Source organism: Falco peregrinus, chromosome 11 (assembly GCF_023634155.1).
Source record: "Falco peregrinus isolate bFalPer1 chromosome 11, bFalPer1.pri, whole genome shotgun sequence".
NCBI lineage: Eukaryota > Metazoa > Chordata > Aves > Falconiformes > Falconidae > Falco > Falco peregrinus.
The window spans coordinates 27,414,754-27,434,791 of NC_073731.1; the positions used below are offsets into that span (position 1 = coordinate 27,414,754).

At 43.2% G+C, this 20,038-nt stretch overlaps 2 protein-coding genes across 12 annotated transcripts in view; one reads left to right on the forward strand and one right to left on the reverse strand.

Moving 5' to 3' along the window:
• Positions 1-18,685, forward strand: part of EPHX1 (epoxide hydrolase 1) — a 34,468-nt gene extending 15,783 nt beyond the window's left edge. For 4 of the 8 annotated variants that reach the window (XM_055816597.1, XM_027793100.2, XM_027793101.2 and 1 more), the window contains exons 4-9: positions 254-481; positions 1,516-1,645; positions 2,139-2,353; positions 4,706-4,814; positions 5,776-5,901; positions 7,414-8,450. In XM_055816597.1, coding sequence (XP_055672572.1) covers positions 254-481; positions 1,516-1,645; positions 2,139-2,353; positions 4,706-4,814; positions 5,776-5,901; positions 7,414-7,636 — 1,031 coding nt within the window. In that variant the 3' untranslated portion in view covers positions 7,637-8,450. Of the gene's footprint in view, positions 1-253; positions 482-1,515; positions 1,646-2,138; positions 2,354-4,705; positions 4,815-5,775; positions 5,902-7,413; positions 8,451-12,197; positions 12,757-14,313 lie in introns of those variants that run through there. The other 4 variants (XR_003556322.2, XR_008749287.1, XM_027793102.2 and 1 more) reach the window with 4 other exon arrangements.
• TMEM63A (transmembrane protein 63A) overlaps positions 18,397-20,038 on the reverse strand; it is a 31,237-nt gene continuing 29,595 nt past the window's right edge. For 3 of the 4 annotated variants that reach the window (XM_055816593.1, XM_055816594.1, XM_055816596.1), the window contains one exon: positions 18,397-19,519. In XM_055816593.1, coding sequence (XP_055672568.1) covers positions 19,349-19,519 — 171 coding nt within the window. In that variant the 3' untranslated portion in view covers positions 18,397-19,348. The remainder of the gene's footprint in view (positions 19,520-20,038) is intronic. The other variant, XM_055816595.1, reaches the window with a different exon arrangement.

Genomic DNA, 20,038 nt, shown 5'->3' on the forward strand with positions numbered 1-20,038 from the left:
CACTTCTATGTCTTAATTTGCCAATTTATTTCAAAACAGAAATATGCCGACCTCATTTGGCTGCTGTGATGCTTAATTGCCCATTATGAAGTACTTTAAGGTCCTTGGGTAAATGGAGCCAGAGAAAAGTGCTGGGTGTTTGCATGCTCACCAAAAAAGGACTTCAGAAAAGATTTATTCATAAGAGGTTCTGTGATTAGTTTCAGTGTCATGGTAAATTTGGGCATGTAAATTAATTATTTTATTTTTACAGGCATTGATATCCATTTTGTTCACGTAAAGCCTCCTTGTTTGCCTGAAGGCCAGTCTGCAAAGCCATTATTAATGGTTCATGGTTGGCCTGGCTCATTTTACGAATTTTACAAAATTATCCCTCTCCTGACGGATCCTGCAAGCCATGGCCTCAGTGATGAGCACATTTTTGAAGTCATTTGCCCATCTATCCCCGGTTATGGTTTCTCAGAAGCACCTCACAAAAAAGGTACGATGAAAAGAAACTGAACTAACACAAGCCTAGTCTTGCAGTGAGATAGCCCGTTAGCAGAATGGTAACTCCTGGCACTTCATGTTTTGCCAGTGTAGAAACAAAGGTCCTGTGTGTCATGTGGAGAGTGGGAGATAGAGTGTGACTTCAGGTGACATCATTAATTAGTTTCAGGAACAATGTATAGATAATTTACAAAGGACTATAAAAAGTTATGAAGTGACAACTCATAAATTGTAACTGAGTCAATGAATTGTGTGTAGGTGAGCAGGAAGAGTAAAGTTAATTTGGTACTGTTGCTTTTGGGTGTTTTGAATCCATATTCAACAACATTATACAGGTAGGTGAGCAGCAACAGGTGGAACAAATCCACCCATGTATCCACTGGCAGGCTGCAGCCAAATACCTGCTCCTTCAGCTTGTGCTCTTGAATTACACAGACACAAGCTGTAACAAATTGGAGCGAGGTAGTATTTAAAGTGATACTGAGTTTAGTATTCAAGTTATGTGTGCAGGTGAATGATGTGGGTAGGGCTGGTTTTGCTTTTCTCTACTTCCCTGGGTTTGATTTACGTGGTCAGCGTTCAGTGGAGAAGTGCGTTACTAAGTGGAAACTTGCAGTTTCCAACTTTCAGTAAGATGAGACTGTGCTCACAGCAGACAAAATGGAAACACATTCCCTGGGCAGTGCTCAGTGGCCCCAGCAGGGCTCAGGAGTATGACCGAAGTTTACAGGGAGTCTGGCAACCCCTTGGTGGCACAAGTACATGGGCAACTGGTGGGGTTGGGAGAACACTAGTCTGCAGCAAAGGCTGGACATTGTCCTCATGGTTTCTGCTTGCTCTCTAGACCTTGTCTAGATGATGTGACAAGGGCTTGCATGTAGTCCGTCAGATAGGCAAGGAAAAATGGATTTGTAGCTTTTTAGGAACTTTAATATTGCCTTTATGGGGAGAATAAATGCTGCATGGTTGGAAGTGTAGCTAGATTTAATGCAACAGCGTTTTTTCTTTTTCTTTTTTTTAATGCAGACTTTAATTCTGTAAGTGCCGCTTCTGTTTTTTACGAATTGATGCTCAGACTGGGATTCAACGAGTTCTATGCACAAGGTGGCGACTGGGGCTGGCTCATCTGCACCAATCTGGCCCAGATTGCTCCCACGTGAGTAGCCCTTTGCTAGACATGATTGGCACGCAAAACTGATTTATTCTTTGAATAGTTGTTTCTTTTGTGCATTTGAGAGCTCCTGTCCAAGTCCTTACAAGAGCGCTGTGTAGTTTCTCTCTTCAGTGCTCAGTGTTAAGCAGTGATCCAAAATAACATACTTTAGTTCATACTATATACCTCTTCTATCAAACAGTTGTGCAGTAGTTTTATAATGACCTCACTGGGGTCTAGAGCGGGATAAGTACTGGTAACAAAAGGAGGATTTGTGGCTTAGCACCCAGGAGTGCGTGCTGATTACTGCCAGTTGCCCCATCGACTTGTAATTTTTGTGTGAAAAGCCACACTACGAAGTACAGTGAAGGTCATGATGTCATTGGCAGGTCGGAATTTAAGTATGTCCATTTTTGTTAATAAGATTTTAAATATAACAACTTTGAATCATGTTTTATCTGTGTTAACTTGGGGCTTTTTCTGTTCTTATTTTTAGCCATATGAAAGGTCTCCATTTAAATCTAGCCTCAGTCACGAACGTGGGTTTCACTCACCTGCTCTCCATTCTGCTGGGCTGCTATCTTCCGAGGCTTTTCGGTTTCCAGGATGAAGATGTGAGGCGGATGTTTCCCTTCTTGAAAAAAGGGCTCTACAGGATCTTGCTGGAGTCTGGCTACGCTCACATACAGGCTACAAAGCCTGATACTGTTGGTAAAACAAACAAAAAACCTTTTGAGCTCAGAATATTTAGTTTGTTCATTTTAGTTGTACTTTCATAGAAACAAAATGTATTGCTTAAAATATGCATAAAATCAGGGTTTTTTTTCAGGGAAACTGAAGTAGGAAAGTTAGAAGTCCTAAAAGGTGGGCTCCTTTTCTGTATCCAAGTCAGAAAAGGTTACATCAGAAGCAGTAAATGTGCACGTCAAAATTGAGCATACTCTGAAGTGCCACTGACCTAATTTTCGGTTTTTGTAAATAAAATAGTTTTTTTAATACTTTTCCACTTTTGCCATCACTGGGGACTGTAATTCTATTTCTAATGCAGCTATGCTGAGAGCAAAAGGTAGTTTCTTCACAGAGAATGGTTCACATTCAAGTCAGGTCAACTACAAGAAACTTTTTTAGCTGTCTTAGCATGCAATATAGCTTATTTATAGAGATAAGTAATACCTGAAAAGTAAAATCAAATTTCATTCTCACTGTTTGAATCATTTGCAGACTTCCAAAGAAAGTGTACCTGTGAATGTTCTTTCTAGGTGAGCTAGTCAGATTGCTTAACTACTTTAAGTATTTGAGTATTAAGTATTTCTATTAAAAACATCTTTTGCAACTGAACAACTGAGTCAAGAATACTGAATATATTTTAGTTCAGTGCAGCGGCAGTTCACTCATGGGTTTTATTAAAAATGTACCTAAGGAAACTATTTTGTAACGATTTTCCATAAGCTTACCTACAGAAGCAGGTATATTCTTGAAACGTGTAGGCAAAATGATAATTTTACAGATTTAAAATAGTTTGCTTCCTTTTGAGTTTTGGTTTCTAAAAATTACTAGTCTCTAGTTCTTTTTGTGCTTTAAGAAAAGATGGGGGAGCTGAAAGATGCCTAGCCATGCTCCTTCTGCTGTGGTTTTCTGGCTGATTCTTGTCCCTCCCAGTAGTGTGTTGGTCTGTCAGAGCGGACTGCGCAGCCTGGGAACCTGCAGCCAGTCTTGGGAGCTGGGGCAGGAGCATTCCTGCAATTTCAAAGACAGAGGAGTGTGGCAGGTTCCCATAGGGAGAAAAACCCTCTGAAGATGGGAATGTAGCGTAGCTGGAAGCACAGCCATGGAGGCTTCCACAGTCCTCCTGAGACTTCTGGTGGTACAGGGTGGCTACCTTGCAAGCCGTCTTAAGCAAGAAAGTTGTCTCTGGATCTTTTTATATATATATATATATATGCACACACACTGCTTTCTAATATACTCTTTCAGAGCTGGCTTTCGATCCAACTGGCTTGCATGGATTTGATTTTACACTTATTATTTGGGAAACCTGCATGGAGTGTGGGTTCATTTTCAACCGACTGAAACAGGCAGTGCCTATATTCAAAGTAATGTTAGGATCAATATCAAATTTTCCTATTAGGTAAACCAATGTACTCTTTGTTCAGTAAGTATATGAGAACAGGCTGTTGCTTGTCTGCTTCTGCAGATCTGGAAAGCATGCTCAATAGAACTTTTTCAAACACTTGGTATTTCAGTTATCAGTATTAGTTGTTTGAAACAACTATCATGTTTAAGTAGCAATTACTGATGAAATTGTGCTAGCTGTAGTGTTAAGCATCTTTCAGGAAGGTTGGGTTGCATGGGTGGAACTTCAAATATACTGCTGTTCCTCAGGAAAAAAATTTTCTAAGGTTTTTCTGAGCAGTCGAGACAGTTTATGGTCCCTGTTATTTCACAGCATTAGGATGTATTAGCAGAGTTCCAGGTGCAGGTGTGTTTTTTCTGTCCAAGCAAAACAAACTATAGAAAGTATATTAAGCCTTGTTCTGCATGAAGGCAGCTGCCTATTGCTAATTCCAAAGATGGACCTTTTAGTAAAGCCTTGCTTTTCCTTAATGACTTTCTAATAATGCTTAAAATGTTTTTTGCTGTTACAGAATGGTGCAAATTCTCCTAGTCATGTGTAGGCATGTGGGGTTTGGCCCTGTAATGCTGTTTAATACATGACAACTTCCAGATTAATGGAAGCAAAACCCTACTTGGCACATAAAGCTTGATCTTATTAGCTTACAAGGAAAAAAAAAAAAGAAGAAATCCAATACTGTTACATCAGTTCAAAAAACATAGAGTGTGAGCTAATGCAGAGCCTGTTGGTTTGCAGATACTATCAGTTTATGACCCAACAATAAATGGCTCCAACTGATTCTATTATTTTATTTATTTATTTAAGAATGCAGCTGCTGGAACAGCTTTGTAAAGTTATCTATGCCATGTTGTAATGGGCTGCTTCTCTACCAGTCTGAGTTCAGTAGTTGGATATTGCAATTTTGGTTACATTTTTCTCCTCCTTTTCAGGCTGTGGTTTGAACGACTCTCCTGTAGGACTGGCTGCATACATCTTGGAGAAGTTTTCTACATGGACTGATCTGGAATTCCAGAATTTAGAGGATGGAGGACTAGAAAGGTAAGCGTTTCCTCTTACACCATTCTGGATGAGGTGACTAAGGCCAGAGTCCCAGCAAAAGAAGTTTGTCTGAATGGATCGCCTCACAACTCACAGGGAGCCTGCCCGTAGCGGCCACAAATGGTGCAGCGCTGTACTACAGCGTGCACAGAAGCGAACAGGCCACGAAGGCTAATGTACTCCCTTCCCACTTTGATCTCCTAGAAGAGAGATACACCCTACAACTTTTGGGTAATAAATAGTGGCTTAGGTGGGAGAATTTCATTAGGACAGAAAAAAGTTTAACTACATTAAAGATGCTGGGAAACAGAACTCATGATTCATTTTAATACTAATACATAACTCTATGAATTTGCTTTAGGTTGATTGGTATTGTTTCATATACCTACCATTTGCTAACATTAGTGTGTGGCAGAAATCTGAGATAAAAATGCCCTTTGAAAATTGCTGAGGTTCCTGGTAGCAAAGGAGTGAATGGGCACGTTATGAAAAGGCCCAGTGACAGTGGATTTGAATATAATGTTTGCGCTGCATACAGCTAAAATTTGGTATGAAACATGCGCTGTTAACAGCACGTTGGTGTGATGGCTCTATTGAAAGCTCATGGTAGCATTTCAAATCACAGATGATAAATGGCACAAGCTCTTCTGCACCTACCCTCCCCATCCACAGACAGTACGACAGCTATGCTGGAGCATAAGATGCTCCTGGAGTCTGCCTTCCGTGTAGAGGTTAAAATGTCACTTCCCAGTTTGTGTCCACAAGCCTTTAATGTGCTTAATTGGTCACTGACAGACAGAGGGGGAGTAGCAGGCTTCACCTCTCAACTCTCTTCTTAACCAAGTTAACTGGTTTTTCCTGTAACTTTTTTTTCTTACAACCAAACCAAAGTCAAGTCCCTGCTAAAGTAATACAAAATGTATTCAGTTCTAACTAAGCAACTCTAGGCTTACCCTTTCAGGAAGTTTAACCTGGATGATCTGCTCACCAATATCATGATCTACTGGGTGTCAGGCTGTATAGTCTCCTCAATGCGTTTCTACAAAGAAAATTTGAAGAAGGGGATAGGCACACAGAAACATGAAAGGTAAGTGGTTTTTTTTCTTTAAATATTTTGCCCTGAACTTAATTTCATGGTCGCAGGCAAGTTGCTTATGTCTTAGAGCTGCTGCAAGTTTCGGAAAGCTGAGAAAAAGCAACACTGTACTACGTTGTTCTTCTGCGGGACAGGTCTCTTAGTTGATGTACTGTGTTGTGCTTGGAAAACACGGTAATTAGGCAAGAATCCTGAACCATCAGTAAGGAGAACTGACTGGAGGCACTGCTTGAGGACACCCATCCATGGTGTATCCAACTAGGGAAAAGCACATCCAAGTATTCCAGATTTTACTGCAGTTACTAAATTAGCCTGTGAGTCATGCAGTCAGTTTTGTTTGTAGTTTATTTGGTTTGTAATTCTAGTACTTTTCTGGACACAGTTTGCCTAGTTTTGCAAAAGATTTAAGCCTTGCTTTTGGAAGAAACTTAAGTATACTGACAAACTGCGTAATTTGAAAGTAAGACTGATGTTCCTGCTGCGCAGACACTTAAGACAGCAGCTTGGCTGCATGTACTTGTGTCAGCTTGAGTCTTAGCAAGGGCTTAAACCTGCCCTGAGGTATCTGCAACCACAGCTCACTGCTATGGTATTTATTTAGCTGTGAAATGATGCTCTGAGGAAGGTGACTCAGTTCTTGAAGCTGCTGTGGCTACACTGTGGGCAGTATCCTGCTCTGGTTCTGCCTACATGAGATGAGCTCTACGAGCTTCTGTGTGCCTAGAGGAGAGTCCTAAAGTCCTATGTAAAATTAGGCACCCTGTTTTCAGACTTCCAGTAGTTATATGCCCAACAGTGTTTGTATCTGTATCTTAACATCTGTCACTTCTGACAAGGTGGCTTATGTGTATTGGACAGTTAAACCTAGAAAATGTTGCCCTGTTTGTAACAAGCACTGATCATTCCACTTTCAAAGATACTTTTCCCCTCAAATCCAGTTGCTTCCCTACACTTACTATGGTGCAAAATGTTCTGTTGTGTGCATGCCTGCCAGTTAAAAGCAAGAGCTACTTTACAGGGTAAAAGTCTCAAATTGGGAAATGTTTCCTCTGAGCTAGTCTAGATTTACTCTCCATTATTCCTCTCCTCTCCTTCCCTTTTGCAGCAGATCAAGATAATTCTTCCCCTTTCCCTCCAGTCGTTCTGCCAGGCTCGACAAGTTCTAGTTGTAATCTTCACTGTAAATCTCTCTCTGGCCCCTGTCAAATTGTGTGCTTTCCCTCAATATATGACTCTCAAGCGCTGAATGCAGCAGGAGGAATACTTGATCCCCGCCACCTCCTTCTCAGTTTCCATGCTTCTCACTCTCATGCCCTGGATTCCTTGCAAAATTGCCTTAATATCAATTTATGCAAAATATTATTTCTTTATTTTTTTCCTGGGTAGGGGAGTGTTGTCTAGCCTTCAAAGTGAGAAGCTGGAAGTCAAATGTTAATTGCCTAACAACAGCATACCCAACTGTAAGTGTTTGAAAGACTAAAATTATTTTTTCTCCTCGCTCAGGCTCACAGTACAAGTACCTACTGGCATTGCCTCCTTCCCTAATGAAGTCATGCACACGCCCCAGGCTTGGGCCCAGAAGAAATACACCAACATAGTTTCCTTCCATTTCATGCCTCGAGGTGGCCACTTCGCAGCTTTGGAGGAACCTGAACTTCTTGCTGAAGATATTTTGCAATTTGTTGGGAAAGTAGAGAAAGAGCAACTTTGGAGAAAGAAAGAATAACTCCCCTAACAAACAGCAAGGTAACTGCTTACAGCCTAGCATATGTACCGGCCTTACTAAGTCTACTGTAATCCATGTTAATTAGATCTTATTCTTGACCAGTTGTGAGAGGACAGCAAGAAAAATGCAGTATATGATGAGATACTGCTGTGGGGACCTGATTTTGGGTTGGCGTTTTGGTTTTTTTGCATTTAACTAGGCTGAGAAAGTAGCATGAAGATTACTTGGTTATCTTTTCCCCTAAGCACCGACTTGTAAAAATCTGTTCTGTAGTACCCCAGCTCTTGCTTTGAAATTGATAAGTGGACCTTACAACTAGTAACAATTATACTGTTATTACTTACGAAAGGCTTTTTTTTCCCCGCAGCAGCAGTAAAACTTGAGTTGGTGTAGATGTGAGATTGTGCACACAAAAAATAGCGAACAGCCTAGCAAGACCTAACTTGCATGAGTGCATTGGTTAATTGGCATTGACAATCCACAGTACCTTTAAACTCGCCAGCTGGCTGCCTTTCTCTGCCAGCCTGGGCTGTGAAGCAGCTCCCCGGCTGGGGGGAGGCTTGAGCAACTGAAAGACACAGGCAGCTGTAGCTCGGACCAGGAGGGGTTGGGTAGGAGCAATTAAAAGCCCAGGCTGCCTCTGCCCTGAATTTGTACTCTTAACTGAACATAGCCCTAGATAGGCTTGAGACGCTGCGGCTTTGCACCACTGCTTCTGCAGGGTATTGTAAATGCCTCATATAAAAGAATAAAAAATAGATTAATTCAAAATCAAAAGAAACTTGCAAACGTGCATTAAAATTTTGAATAATTACCTGTGTGTTTCTTCAAAATTTTTTTTATAACTGAGATTTTTGCTTGGTGACAGCAAAGAGAAGCATCAATTCAGAACCTATTGATTCTGTACTGCATCTGTTACAAAGGTCAGATTGAAGGCAAACTGCTCAACAAAAATTTTATTTGAAGGGCTGTATGTTTTTGCCAGCAACAGTCCCTAGTGTGTGCAGTTGAGCTTCAAACATTCTTAAACTGTATCCAGATGACTGGTTTCAGTATGGTTTTGTTCTCCAGTCACTTCTGCTATACTTCCCTACCCCTGCAAGCACATGGAAATATAATCCACCAGTAACACTTGCATGGATTGGTATTATTTCACAATATTAATGGAAATGGAAGCTGTTAACTAAGTCACTCCAGCAGAGACCCACTCCATCCCACAGGGCTTTAGACTCACAAATACCACGTAGCTTGTTTCACAGAAGGCAAGTCAGCACTCCTGCCAGGCACATTTGAATCTTAGTGCTCAAAGCGACCTGATACGCAATGACAGAAGATCATTAGGGCAGATGGGTTGTGGACCAGCCAGGATCAGCTTTCAGGGCAGGCAGGAGACCTCTCACTACCATTCCTCTTCCTTCTCTGCTTCTGCACCGGGCTGCAGTAGAGGAAGGCGCAATAGTACTCAGGCCACCCTGCAAGATATGACTGCAGTGCTGTCTCGGACCGAGACAATTCAGAAAACCTGTACTTTAATTTTTTTAAAACAGCTAACTGCTTCCAGATCAGTAGTGAGTGCTAATTCTACATTTACTTTTAAGTGCTTTCATGTGCTCATTTGAAAAATATTGTGTCGTTCAGCCCAGTCTGTTTTGAGCAGACAGGAAGAAAACAAACACAGAATGAGTCAAAACCAGACTCTTCCCAGAGAAGACCATCCCCAAGCTTGTTTCAGGTGCAGTATATTGACGAAAGGTGGTTTATTCAGGAGGAATCAGCTCACCTCTGAAAACGCCAGCTGTTCACAGGCACCACTGTGCTCCCTCTTGCACAAGTCTTGATCTCTGGCCATTTGGGTTTGCTTTACCTCTCTCCCCTGTGTGGCCTTGTATTTCAGAGCTGGAGCTCATCCTCTCTCATCTTTAATGCACATGCGGACATCTGCTGCGGTGCTAGGGAACACCGCCGGGCTGATCTGACCAAACCCTCCCCAGGGGCTGGTCAGGCACCACGCAGATAAATAAGTGGGAAGGCAGTTTGCTATATGATACCTGCCGAACCCATTCTCAGATGCGAGTAGAAGGCTCAAAGTGTTTTCTCTCTCCCTTCCGGAGCGGATCTGCTTGAAGGGGCCCAGCCTCGATGAAACGCAGTGCATCGCGACTCCGTTTTGTGATCTTATGTTACAGCAGCTCATCCAGGCTCAGTCACCTGTGAGAGCTGGGTGAAAAACAACTGCCTGTAGAACCTTATTATTTTAAAATATGCATCACAGTGCTCTGCAATCTGAGACAATGATAACGAACAGAGGCAGTAAACGAGCATGTCCTTGCCCTGCTCTGCACACCAGGGAAGTGCACTTCAGCCTGCTACAAGCACGAGCTGTCCACACTGTCAGTTCTACTGAGTACAGACGATAGGCGCTGAGACCCTAAATGCAGCACAAAAATGGGTTTCATTAGCTACTGTCTGAAAGGGAAAAAAATCTGGACCTAAAAGGTGTAACTTCAGAAGCTTAAAAATTATAATTAAACACTTGTTCTATAGCAAAGGTGTTCTGAATTCTGTTGTCACACTTCTCAAACCTTAAGCCCACAGCTATGAGCAGCTGTTGTTCATCACCTGCTTCTGCACACATGGATACAACGATTCAGTAAAATACTATGACAATGTGAAAGAATATAAAATTCATCTATGTGCCAGCTGTAAAGCCAGCCATCAGTTCCCTCCCCTTTTTCAAAATAATCATGTGTTTTTAGCAAAATGGAGCCAATCCCACTGCCTGTAGTGCAAAGTTTAATGCTAACGAAGTGTTTGTGGGCCAGTGACAGTATCTGCACCTCTTCCTGCAAGGAGCAACTCTCCCACGAGCCTGGGCTTTGGATTTGATAACCAGCTTGAGTGAATCCAGACTCACTCCTGATGCACTCTAGTATCAGCTAATGGGCAATTCTTTGGTACAGTACTACAGCAAGCAGTACAAGATTCCGTCAGATAATCAAGGAATAGTTTTAACGCTTCTGTCAGCAAGTAACTGCATATCATGTTATTGCAATAGGCATAAGCAGTAAGAAAGGACTCCATGCTCCGTTATACTTGTTCTCATTTACGCGGGCCAGTAAGTCTCCTCTAACAAGGCCAAACGCGCTGCTGTCAGGCTGGCAGAGCTGTTTCTTGGGAATAAGGCTCTGAAAGAGTAGCTACGGCCTTCAGGAGAACCCAGAATCTGGCAGTGCTTTGACACTCAGAACACTTTGTTTTGCTTCAGAGCCATTTCTTGGTGAAGTTTCAAAGTTGCCCCAAAGCCTCTGCTCAAAGCAGCTGCTGTCTTAAAGCCATTCCTCCTTAAGTTGCTCCAAAACATGCATTCATCCCACTCCGAAACCAGAAGCAGCTGACCTAAATCCTGCTTTGTAATTAGCCACTTACAGCCCATGAAGAGCCTGGATAAGAGGTTCAGAACCACGGCGATGCCACTGAAAATAAGCAGAACTGACATTCTGCGACCCCCCCCCCCCCCCCCCCTCCCCCAGCTGAACTGCTTTGGAAAGCATCTGCTTCTGCTATGGAAAAACACTAGTAAGGTCATCAACTTCTCATACGCCTCCAGCTCAACTAACTCCCAGCTACAACCAACTTTGACTTCTGATTTTTAAACTACAAACCATAATGTCCTGAAAAATCCAAGCCACTAGATGTAGCCTTTGGACATCTCGCATGACTAAACAAGGCAAGACTTCACATACATTAAACAGGAAGAGTCAGGCATTACTCAGATTATGAATGGGGGAAAAAAACCGAATAGAAATCACACTTTCATACAAAAAGAAGGAAGTTAAACCATCATTTAGTGCAAAATAGAATCTGTTAAGTCTAGCATCACAGATCTAGATCCTTAAGGGGCACTATTCATCACCACTGAATCAGCTAGAATTGCTTGGGAGCAAGGACTGATATGCTCAAGACAGTCAGTCAAATGTACATTCCGCTTTACAGCAGGTGCAATACATAACATGCATTAAACGAAGACATTTTTGTCTTTCTGAAAGAGGAATGGAAAGATCCTTCTGGATACCGTGGGAAGAGACAAGGAATAAATCCATATTGATTTCAGGGTAGCTTATTTTAAAAACACTGAGAAACGATGCCACTTGTTTTACTTGCTGTAATAGCACTTTATGGAACATAACTCACACTAAAACCGTTTTGCTTAGGATTAGTTTTCTTTCGTGGAAGAAATACCCTGTGCAGTGCCAGACAGCCCTGATGGTGTTATGGCAATGCTGCTAGAAGAATTAGCCCCATTACAATTGTCAGTTGTCTTCTGGAGAGCAGTATTTATAAACAGAGCTGTGCTGAGTGACAGCTCTTTCCCCTTGCTAGATGTAGTCCAAACACCAGTCTTCAAAATACCTTCCTAACTGGATTTTAAGGTGTTAAGGATGCTCATGCTCTCCCCGTGTTTAATAACCGAGTATGCCGTTTTGAGGGTAGGACAAACGATAAATGAGATTTAAGTGATGAGTTGCCATCTTCTTAAATGAGGGATAATCCCCCTTTGCAGCAATGGTTCAAACCAGTGCAGGTGATGAGCGCAGAGGGAGTACGGCACAGAGAACAGGGGAACGGAAACACGGGACGCCAGAACTAGACTCAACTACCCAGCTACCAACCAACCAACGTGACAAACTTCACCGTACGTGAAGACTGACTCACGACTGTCTCAACAGCACAAAAGAGGTGCAAGGAGGGAAACCAGCTGCTTCACCTTGCCCGTGCTGCCTGCCCCAGCAGCCACAAGGGGCCCAGCCTGCTGCCCGCAGCCCCCCCCCCCGCAGAGCCCTCCGCAGGCAAGGCTGAGCCAGGGGCGCTGGTTGCATCTGCAGTGGCTGCAGCCTGCTCTGGGCCCAGGGAAATGTGAAACTGCACCCTCAGCTCAGAAATTCCTGCCCCCACTGGTATCCCACATCCAATGTGAAACCAGCTTTTGCCCATCCTGCTGATACTGGCTTCCCGGCAAACACTCCATCCTTCCTTCTCGGCACCACCCACCTGCTGTTGCTTCATTCCCAGTTGTCCACTGCACAAGAGCCCACGGGTATGTCCCACCCCGAGCTGTTCAGGTAAGCGGTGGATGTCCACGGCCTTCAGCCTTCCTCTGCAGAGGGGAAAGGCTCAGCCACGTCCTGCCCACCATGTCTGCACGGCCCCCCTCACTCACTGCCATGTCGAGAGCTCAGGCTGCAGCGCTGCTCCCGCCCAGCCCAAGCGGTCCCCCCCTCGCTTTTGCACTACGGCCATCGCTGCCTTGTAGGATCTCATTGCTGCTCCCAGTGCGCCCACTAACCTTTCAGCTTCCCCACATGGAGCACAGCCTAAGAGCAGCTTTGTGGCCAGCGGTTCTTAAGCTCTTCTGCAACCAACCCTGCATTGCTGGGGTGTTTTTTTTATGTAAATACGCTTTTATCTTGAGTTCTAGGAATTCTTGCCCAGCTTCCAGGAAACTAAGGTCCACCCCTGCATTTTTGTCTCAATGGAAATTATTTTTTTTTTTGCATCATCCCCAGTCTTTTGTAGCTGATAGCTATCAGAAGGCATTCTTAAAAGTTTCAGAGAAACAGACACAAAGAGGGATTAAGTACTAATCTCACACAAAGCAGAGGAAGAGCACTACAGAACACAGAGACAATTCTCCTAACTTCACCACTATGTATTTTCCCTTTTGAAGCCAAATAACAGAACTAATGGCTTAAATGATTCCTCTTAGAGGTGCACAACCGATTTGTTCCTCAATGTTTGCCCCTTTCTTCCTAGCAGATTCTGTTTCCTGGTCTCAGAAGGGAATAAATCCTTTCTATTTTAGGAACAATTCTGAAGTTACAGATGTCAAATATAAAAAAGTAAGAAAACGCTACTCCATTCTCTAAAGCTAGAACCCTGTCATAAAAAAAAATTAAATGCCTGCAACCAAATTACAGTACTTATTAGCAATTCTTTAAATTGCTTCCTTTTTAATTTTCCTCTGTGGAGATTGCTGCTGGTTTTATTTCTCTATGTCTGTAGACGGAGCGGGGGAAAAAATACTGATAATTCGCCTTAGGAAAAAAAATATGTAGAATTCAAAAATAAGTTTTGACATGGAACATCCTCACTTGAAAGAAGCAACTTTGTCCTTCACGTTTCAGGAGAGCTGGCTGTAATAAAGCCAATTGATCTGAAAAGCCAAGCATAAACCACCACTGAACGCACAAAAGATTTTCTTACAGGAGGAAGGGGAGCTGTACACAAAAATACATCTTACATTCCCTCTGCTCTCAGTCTTCCTCCTGTGCTGGAACTTTTTTTTTTTTTAATAAACATCTGAGACGTGCAACAGAGAGATACCTTTCAAAAACAGTCGCCCACTACAGTCACAAACTTTCACCCTTTTGTGCCACTACATAAAAACTGGAGGTTCACAACACAAGCAGTAGTGAGACAGCAACAAAATCTGGCTCCTGTTTTATTCAGGAGTACCTTATGACATACATTAGATTTCTAGAACTCTATTTTAAACATCACTCTTTAAAGAGTGTCTTCATTAACTATTAACCAGCACTTTAAATTACATTGAACCACATTAACCACTGATTCTAGAAACAGATATGAAAACTTCCCTCTCTTCTTCTTGATATTTACAGTCCCACCCATTCCCACCTGAATATCACGTGCAGATCTACTAGAGAGCGTGCCAGGATATCAGATCTTGCAACTGCTGTCCTTGTGACTTCTCGGAAAAAGCTATCTTACTGCAACATCTACATCTACCCATCAGTTTACAGCCTCAAGTGCTTTAAGGCCCCAAAATGACACTATCGTATCTGTGTTATATCCCGTGTGTCACGTATCTATCACATCTCAGGGAAACGGTAAGATGGGCTGAAGACCACCAGCTTTGTATCAGTAGACATTTCCAAACCAGACTGTAGTGGAAAGAGATCTCCATCCAGAACTGAAGCTGGACACATATCTGGCTTGTTAAGCTAGTGAAATTCTTATTTAACACACAGAGTATTACTTTCCACTAGCCATAAAAGTTGGTCTTAAGGTGGGACTTTTAAAATCCATTCAAGAGAGAAGATCCAATACACATTACACCTGAACTCACCTAGGAAGGCAGGAAACAAGGTGCTACAGAAGGGAACAAACCCTCCCCCAGGAAAGCAACGTTTGCCTTCAACCAGGAGTCCAGCCACCCCGTAACGGAGACCGCAGGCTCCCTGCTGGAAGAGACTGGTAGCAGAGGCACACCAAGTAGGGAGCAGCAGCTTTGTATACTACCCCAGTTAATTCATGGGGCCACATCAGCCGTTTCATCGTAAGAATTAAAAGCTAATTATGGTACATGCAACAGAAAAGACAGCTGTTCTTGATCCACGTTCTCTCCAAGCAACAAATGCTTACAGACTGCTGATAAAGAACAAGTGAAGATAACACTGGAGCTCTGCGTCCGAGCACACAAAAACTGGGAAGTTGCACTTGCTGCAGCTGGAGATGCTACAGCCTAACCAATAGGATGTCTGATACCAAGCAAGAGCCAGAAGTTAACCCAAGAACTGAAAAATTAAAAGGGAAGCATGTTCTGTTTTAATGACCCAGTCTTCTGTGTCTCTACATTTAGTCATTTCCTTTCTGCTTTGATCTGCCAGACAGCTGTCCTCAGAAAGAACGAACAACTTCTGTACCTCTGAAATCTCTGAAACAGGCACTTGCAGCTGTTACAGACAGGTGACAAGCAGAACCATTCAAGAAGTCTTGTCCAGATTAGACAGAGAAGGAATTTGCAAGATGACTTTAAAAAGACACACGTCCTCTTTGCAAGTTATGACCCTGGCCATCATTTGGAATTAAAAGTATGTATTTCCTTGCATTGTTGCAGTTTGGAGACAACAAAGCGTGTCTTTTCGTTGTACTCAAGGGACTTGGGTTTGTGTTAGTGACAGAAAAAGACCCCTCAGCCCCACATCTTCCTGGGCCTCTTACCTCACTTTCGCCAAGAGCCAGGAGAACAACGCTGTGGTCTGCTGCTTCTAGGACAAGCCCACCTTCTTCAAATGCATAAAAGTGAAAGGCTTCCAAACACTAATAAATGTGTATCTCTGTATCACACACGAGAAATGCTAACAGCTGGAAGCTGTGTGGGTAAGCACAGTGGGGAACTGGATTTCTGTAAGACAGAAAGAACGTGGTCCAGTGCTACACTGAAGCATTTACAAACTTGGCCAGCGGTGAGATCTGCTTTGGCTCAGGACTCACACGGGAAAAGCCCAAAGGAAAACAAAGCGTGAATGTGTGTGCCTGATACAAATGAGAAATCAGTTGGGTGTTGAGGATGTGTTGTAATAGGGCAGGAGGTAAAACGGATTGGGCATAGAATAAGCTCTAACTGGCACAGAGCTAGGTCTATCTAAACAAGCCAGGTTTGGGGAGGTTGGGTGGGGTTTTTTGGTTGGGCTTTTTTTTTCTTGTTGTCTCAGCATACCATATAGCATTTTCTTCACCGTAGGAGAAAACAATGTATAGTGAAGTCTTTGCAGAAGTGTATGAAATTGTACAATATCGAATGGGCGCTGTTCTTTGACTTTTCCGAGGTTGTCCCCTCGGATGAGTCAGAGAATCCCGTCACAGACCGCGCTGCAGGGCTTACTCATGCCCGAGTGTCAGACTTGTCCAGGATTCACGTTCCACCAAAGCACTGCTGGTGGCGGCTGCTAGAATGCAAGCAAGGACCTAGCAAAGAGCGAGGTGGGGAGGAGGAGTTGTTCCAACTGAGCAATGCAAGGCAAGCAGCAGGCGCTGGATCTCAACAAATATGGCTTCTGGGAGCTACAATCAGTAACTCCAGCTGGGCCATTTGCTTAGGCTTCCTGCCAGAAGATTTATAAAAAGAACAGTAAAGAATGTGCAATGACTTTAAATATGAATTTCAAATACAGTGTAGCCAATATCCACATTTGTTGAGGCTTCCATCCCCCAGCTTTTCTCTAAGGCTCAGCGAGGAATGCAAGGAGTTTCTCCCGCTGATCTAATTTTATCCTCTCAGAGATATCCACCAGCATGAAGGAATGAATTAGAGCCAGTGCCGTTTCCTAATTACTTCCAGCTCTCAGAGACAGACCCAAAAGATACTAGGGCAGCAAGCACAACATAGCAAAGCTGATAAACCAGCTTTTAATTGGTGTGTGGCTATATATGGAGGTCTTGCGACATTTTCCTAATGGGTGATTCCAGCCTCTACTCAAACTAGTGCATGTCCTAGTATCAGACATTTCTACGAGTTTAACTGCAACAAAGGACAGCAGCAAACGAGAACAGCTGCCACATAAGTGAAATATGCAGGTGGTTTCCCCATTAGACATACGAAGTGGTTCCTCAAATGCCAGCAATGGCTATGTAGCAAGGTGCAACTTTCCATTACCTGCCAGGTTTTCCATATTCTGTATCTGAAGCACGTTGGCATGACTGGAGGGGCGTTTATTGAAGAGCTGGCCCTATCTGTAACGAACCTGTGCCAGCCACAAGGAGCTTCATTACCAAGGTTCGGCAGCCTTCCCAGCACAAAAAGGAAATCCAATCACCAAGAGGTTTTGTCTTTGAGATATCAACATACAGAACCTCACAGTGAATACCCAAAGTCACTCACTCAAAAATGTTACACCACAGAGCATAAAAATTCTGCAGTGCCAACCACTATAAGCAGCTCAGGTGTGGTGGTAGCTGAATCATTTGATTCCTCAATTAGTATACGTAAGTGTCCACTATTTCTGCAGAAAACTGTACAAGGTGGGGTACAGCAGCGAGAAATGAGTTAGAACGATCATAGACTTCTGATCCAATTAATACAACAGGCTCCACCTCCTCCCCTTGTCCTCACATCCACGTGAGACCCTCAGGAGAGAGTATAAACTGTGGAGTCTGCTGGGTGTTGTTTTCTCTTGGTTTGAATAGCAATCTTAAATGGCAGTTTGTATTCAGTGTACGCACCTAGTAATATTTTTTTTTTTTAGAGTACAACTCTAGTAATACCATGATTACTAAAAAAATTACAATGTACATACCACCTCTAGTAATACCACAATTGCTAAAATCAAAATACTTCCCCCCCCCCCCCCCGCCCCAACCCTCTGACTAAACCGTAACACTGATGCGATAGTATAAAAGAAGCCTGACACAAATCCATGCCCCCCCACTAGACAAGGCTCCTCACTTGCCTCCTAAGAGCCAGGAGTTAGGTGCACTTCCAGCCAACAGGACAGGCTCCTCCTCGGGGTTATCAGAGCGCTGCAGGCTCCTTCACGCAGCGGGGCAGGTCTCCCACTCAACGTTCTTCCAGAGTGCTGGTCTTAGGAAGCTGGACGCAGGCCTGCAAGACACTGAACATCTGCACACACTTTTTTATGGCGCAAATTCTACTCCAGTCCCAAGATGTTGCTGCTTCACAGACATGCTAGAAACAGCCAAAAATCAGGAATTAACAATTTAACTACTAACAGGCAAACAGAGGGCTTGGGAGGGCCAAAACCTTCCCTACCCAAAGTTCACCAAGATTCATCCCCTAGGGAAATATACAAGTATTCAAATCTCTTGTGGGATGTACTGTCATTCCAAGCCTCATGGCAGTGCTCTTATGAACAGCTCATGACACTGACCATGCTGTGAGGCAGCTAGCAAAGGAACTGTTTCAATATAAAGAAAAAAATAAAATCAATCAAGACAGCCCAAAATTTCTCCAAACTCAGTGTTTTATTGCTTCATGATCATTAGTTACACTTTGACATGATGTACCTTTGAATAAATTGGCACCTACTACAGAATTTAAAAACTTAACTATCTTACAGCTCATATCATCTGTAGAGAAAACCCAGAGATCTGGCGTTTTGACCCAAGATTAAAAGAAAGATAAAATGTTTGTATCCTTTATTGTTGGCAGGTGAACTTTCATTGTGGAAGGCCCTTAAAAATAGTGAACAGAAACTAGCAACCTATAAACGCCCTCCAAAAAATATATAAAAACAGTATTAAATTAATCATTCCCTTCTTTACCCCAGCCTTTTTGCTTTGGTACTTTTAGTACCCAAGTGCACAGTAACTCCTTCACCTCTTTTAAAGAAAAAAGTAACATGACCAAGTCTCTGCTCTTGTCACCCAAAGTAGTCAGTATAGAGTCCCACACACCAGTCTCAGCGCCCACGCAAACAGCATTTTCATCTAAAGTGACATTGCTTCAGGATTTAACACATCAAGTGATTGATAAATACTAAAGGGTTTGCTGGTTTGGGGGTTTTTTGTTTGGTTTTTTTTTTAAATATTTATTTTGAATAAATAAATGACAGCTGTAATAGCTCCATGTGCTTTGGTTACCAGTTACCTATATGCAGCATAAGTTATCTTCATAAGGCAAGTGATGAGATAGCATAAGTAAAGTCCCTGAGGATCAGCATCTCTGTGTTCAACATGTTTGCTTCACAACGTGTGTAGACAGCCCGGAAAACAACCGGTCCCAAGGCATCTGCTTTTTAATCTCCGAGCACAGCTGCAGACCACACAATGAATTATTTCTGTACCTCTCCTGTAGGCAGGAACATGGAAATAAAACAGAATACTCAGGTGGTGGTGAGGGGAATTCGTTCTCCTAATCCCGAACCAAGCGCTCCACCTTGTGTTAGTCCTTGGCGTTCAAAGCGAGCCTCCCGCTGCCTGCTCGATAACGGCAGGTCCCGCAGAATAGCTTACGATTCCTTCTGCCGGGGAGCAAGCGGTGTCCATGGTGCCGTATGACTGCTGCTCCTTGTGGGCAAGCACCGTCCTTTCTGTAGAAGGAGAACGCAAAACTCGGGGGACGTACATCTGAAATCACAAGCGTTAAGGATTTTACTGGTCTGTCAAAGTATAACGTTGGGATAATTCACCCAGGATAATTTTTCCCCTTGCCACTCTTCTTTTCATCCATTTCCCGTTCTTCACCTTAACACCTAAGGCCTTTTACACCCTCACAGAGGCCTTCTGGTGCAACATTCACTCGCCTGTACTTGCAGACTGTGGCACAAAGGCCTCTATTTGTCTCTTACTCCTACGTCCCTTCCAGTGACGCGGCAGGTAAGACCTGCTACACACATCACAACTTTCAAAGTCACAAAGCAGTGGCAACTGACTGCATTTGGCAGCTGTCCAGATGTGAGGATGTGCCTGGTGTAAACCCCAGAACACAGTTGTACAGAGCTGCTAGAAGTAGCGCATCTCAACTACTCCCAAAACATCAGCTGGAGGTACTTCTGGAACACCACCTGGGACGGTCAGGGAGCCCAGCTGCAGAACTCTGGTCCCACGCGCATACAGGAAGCCCCACAGGTTCATCCAAACTAATAT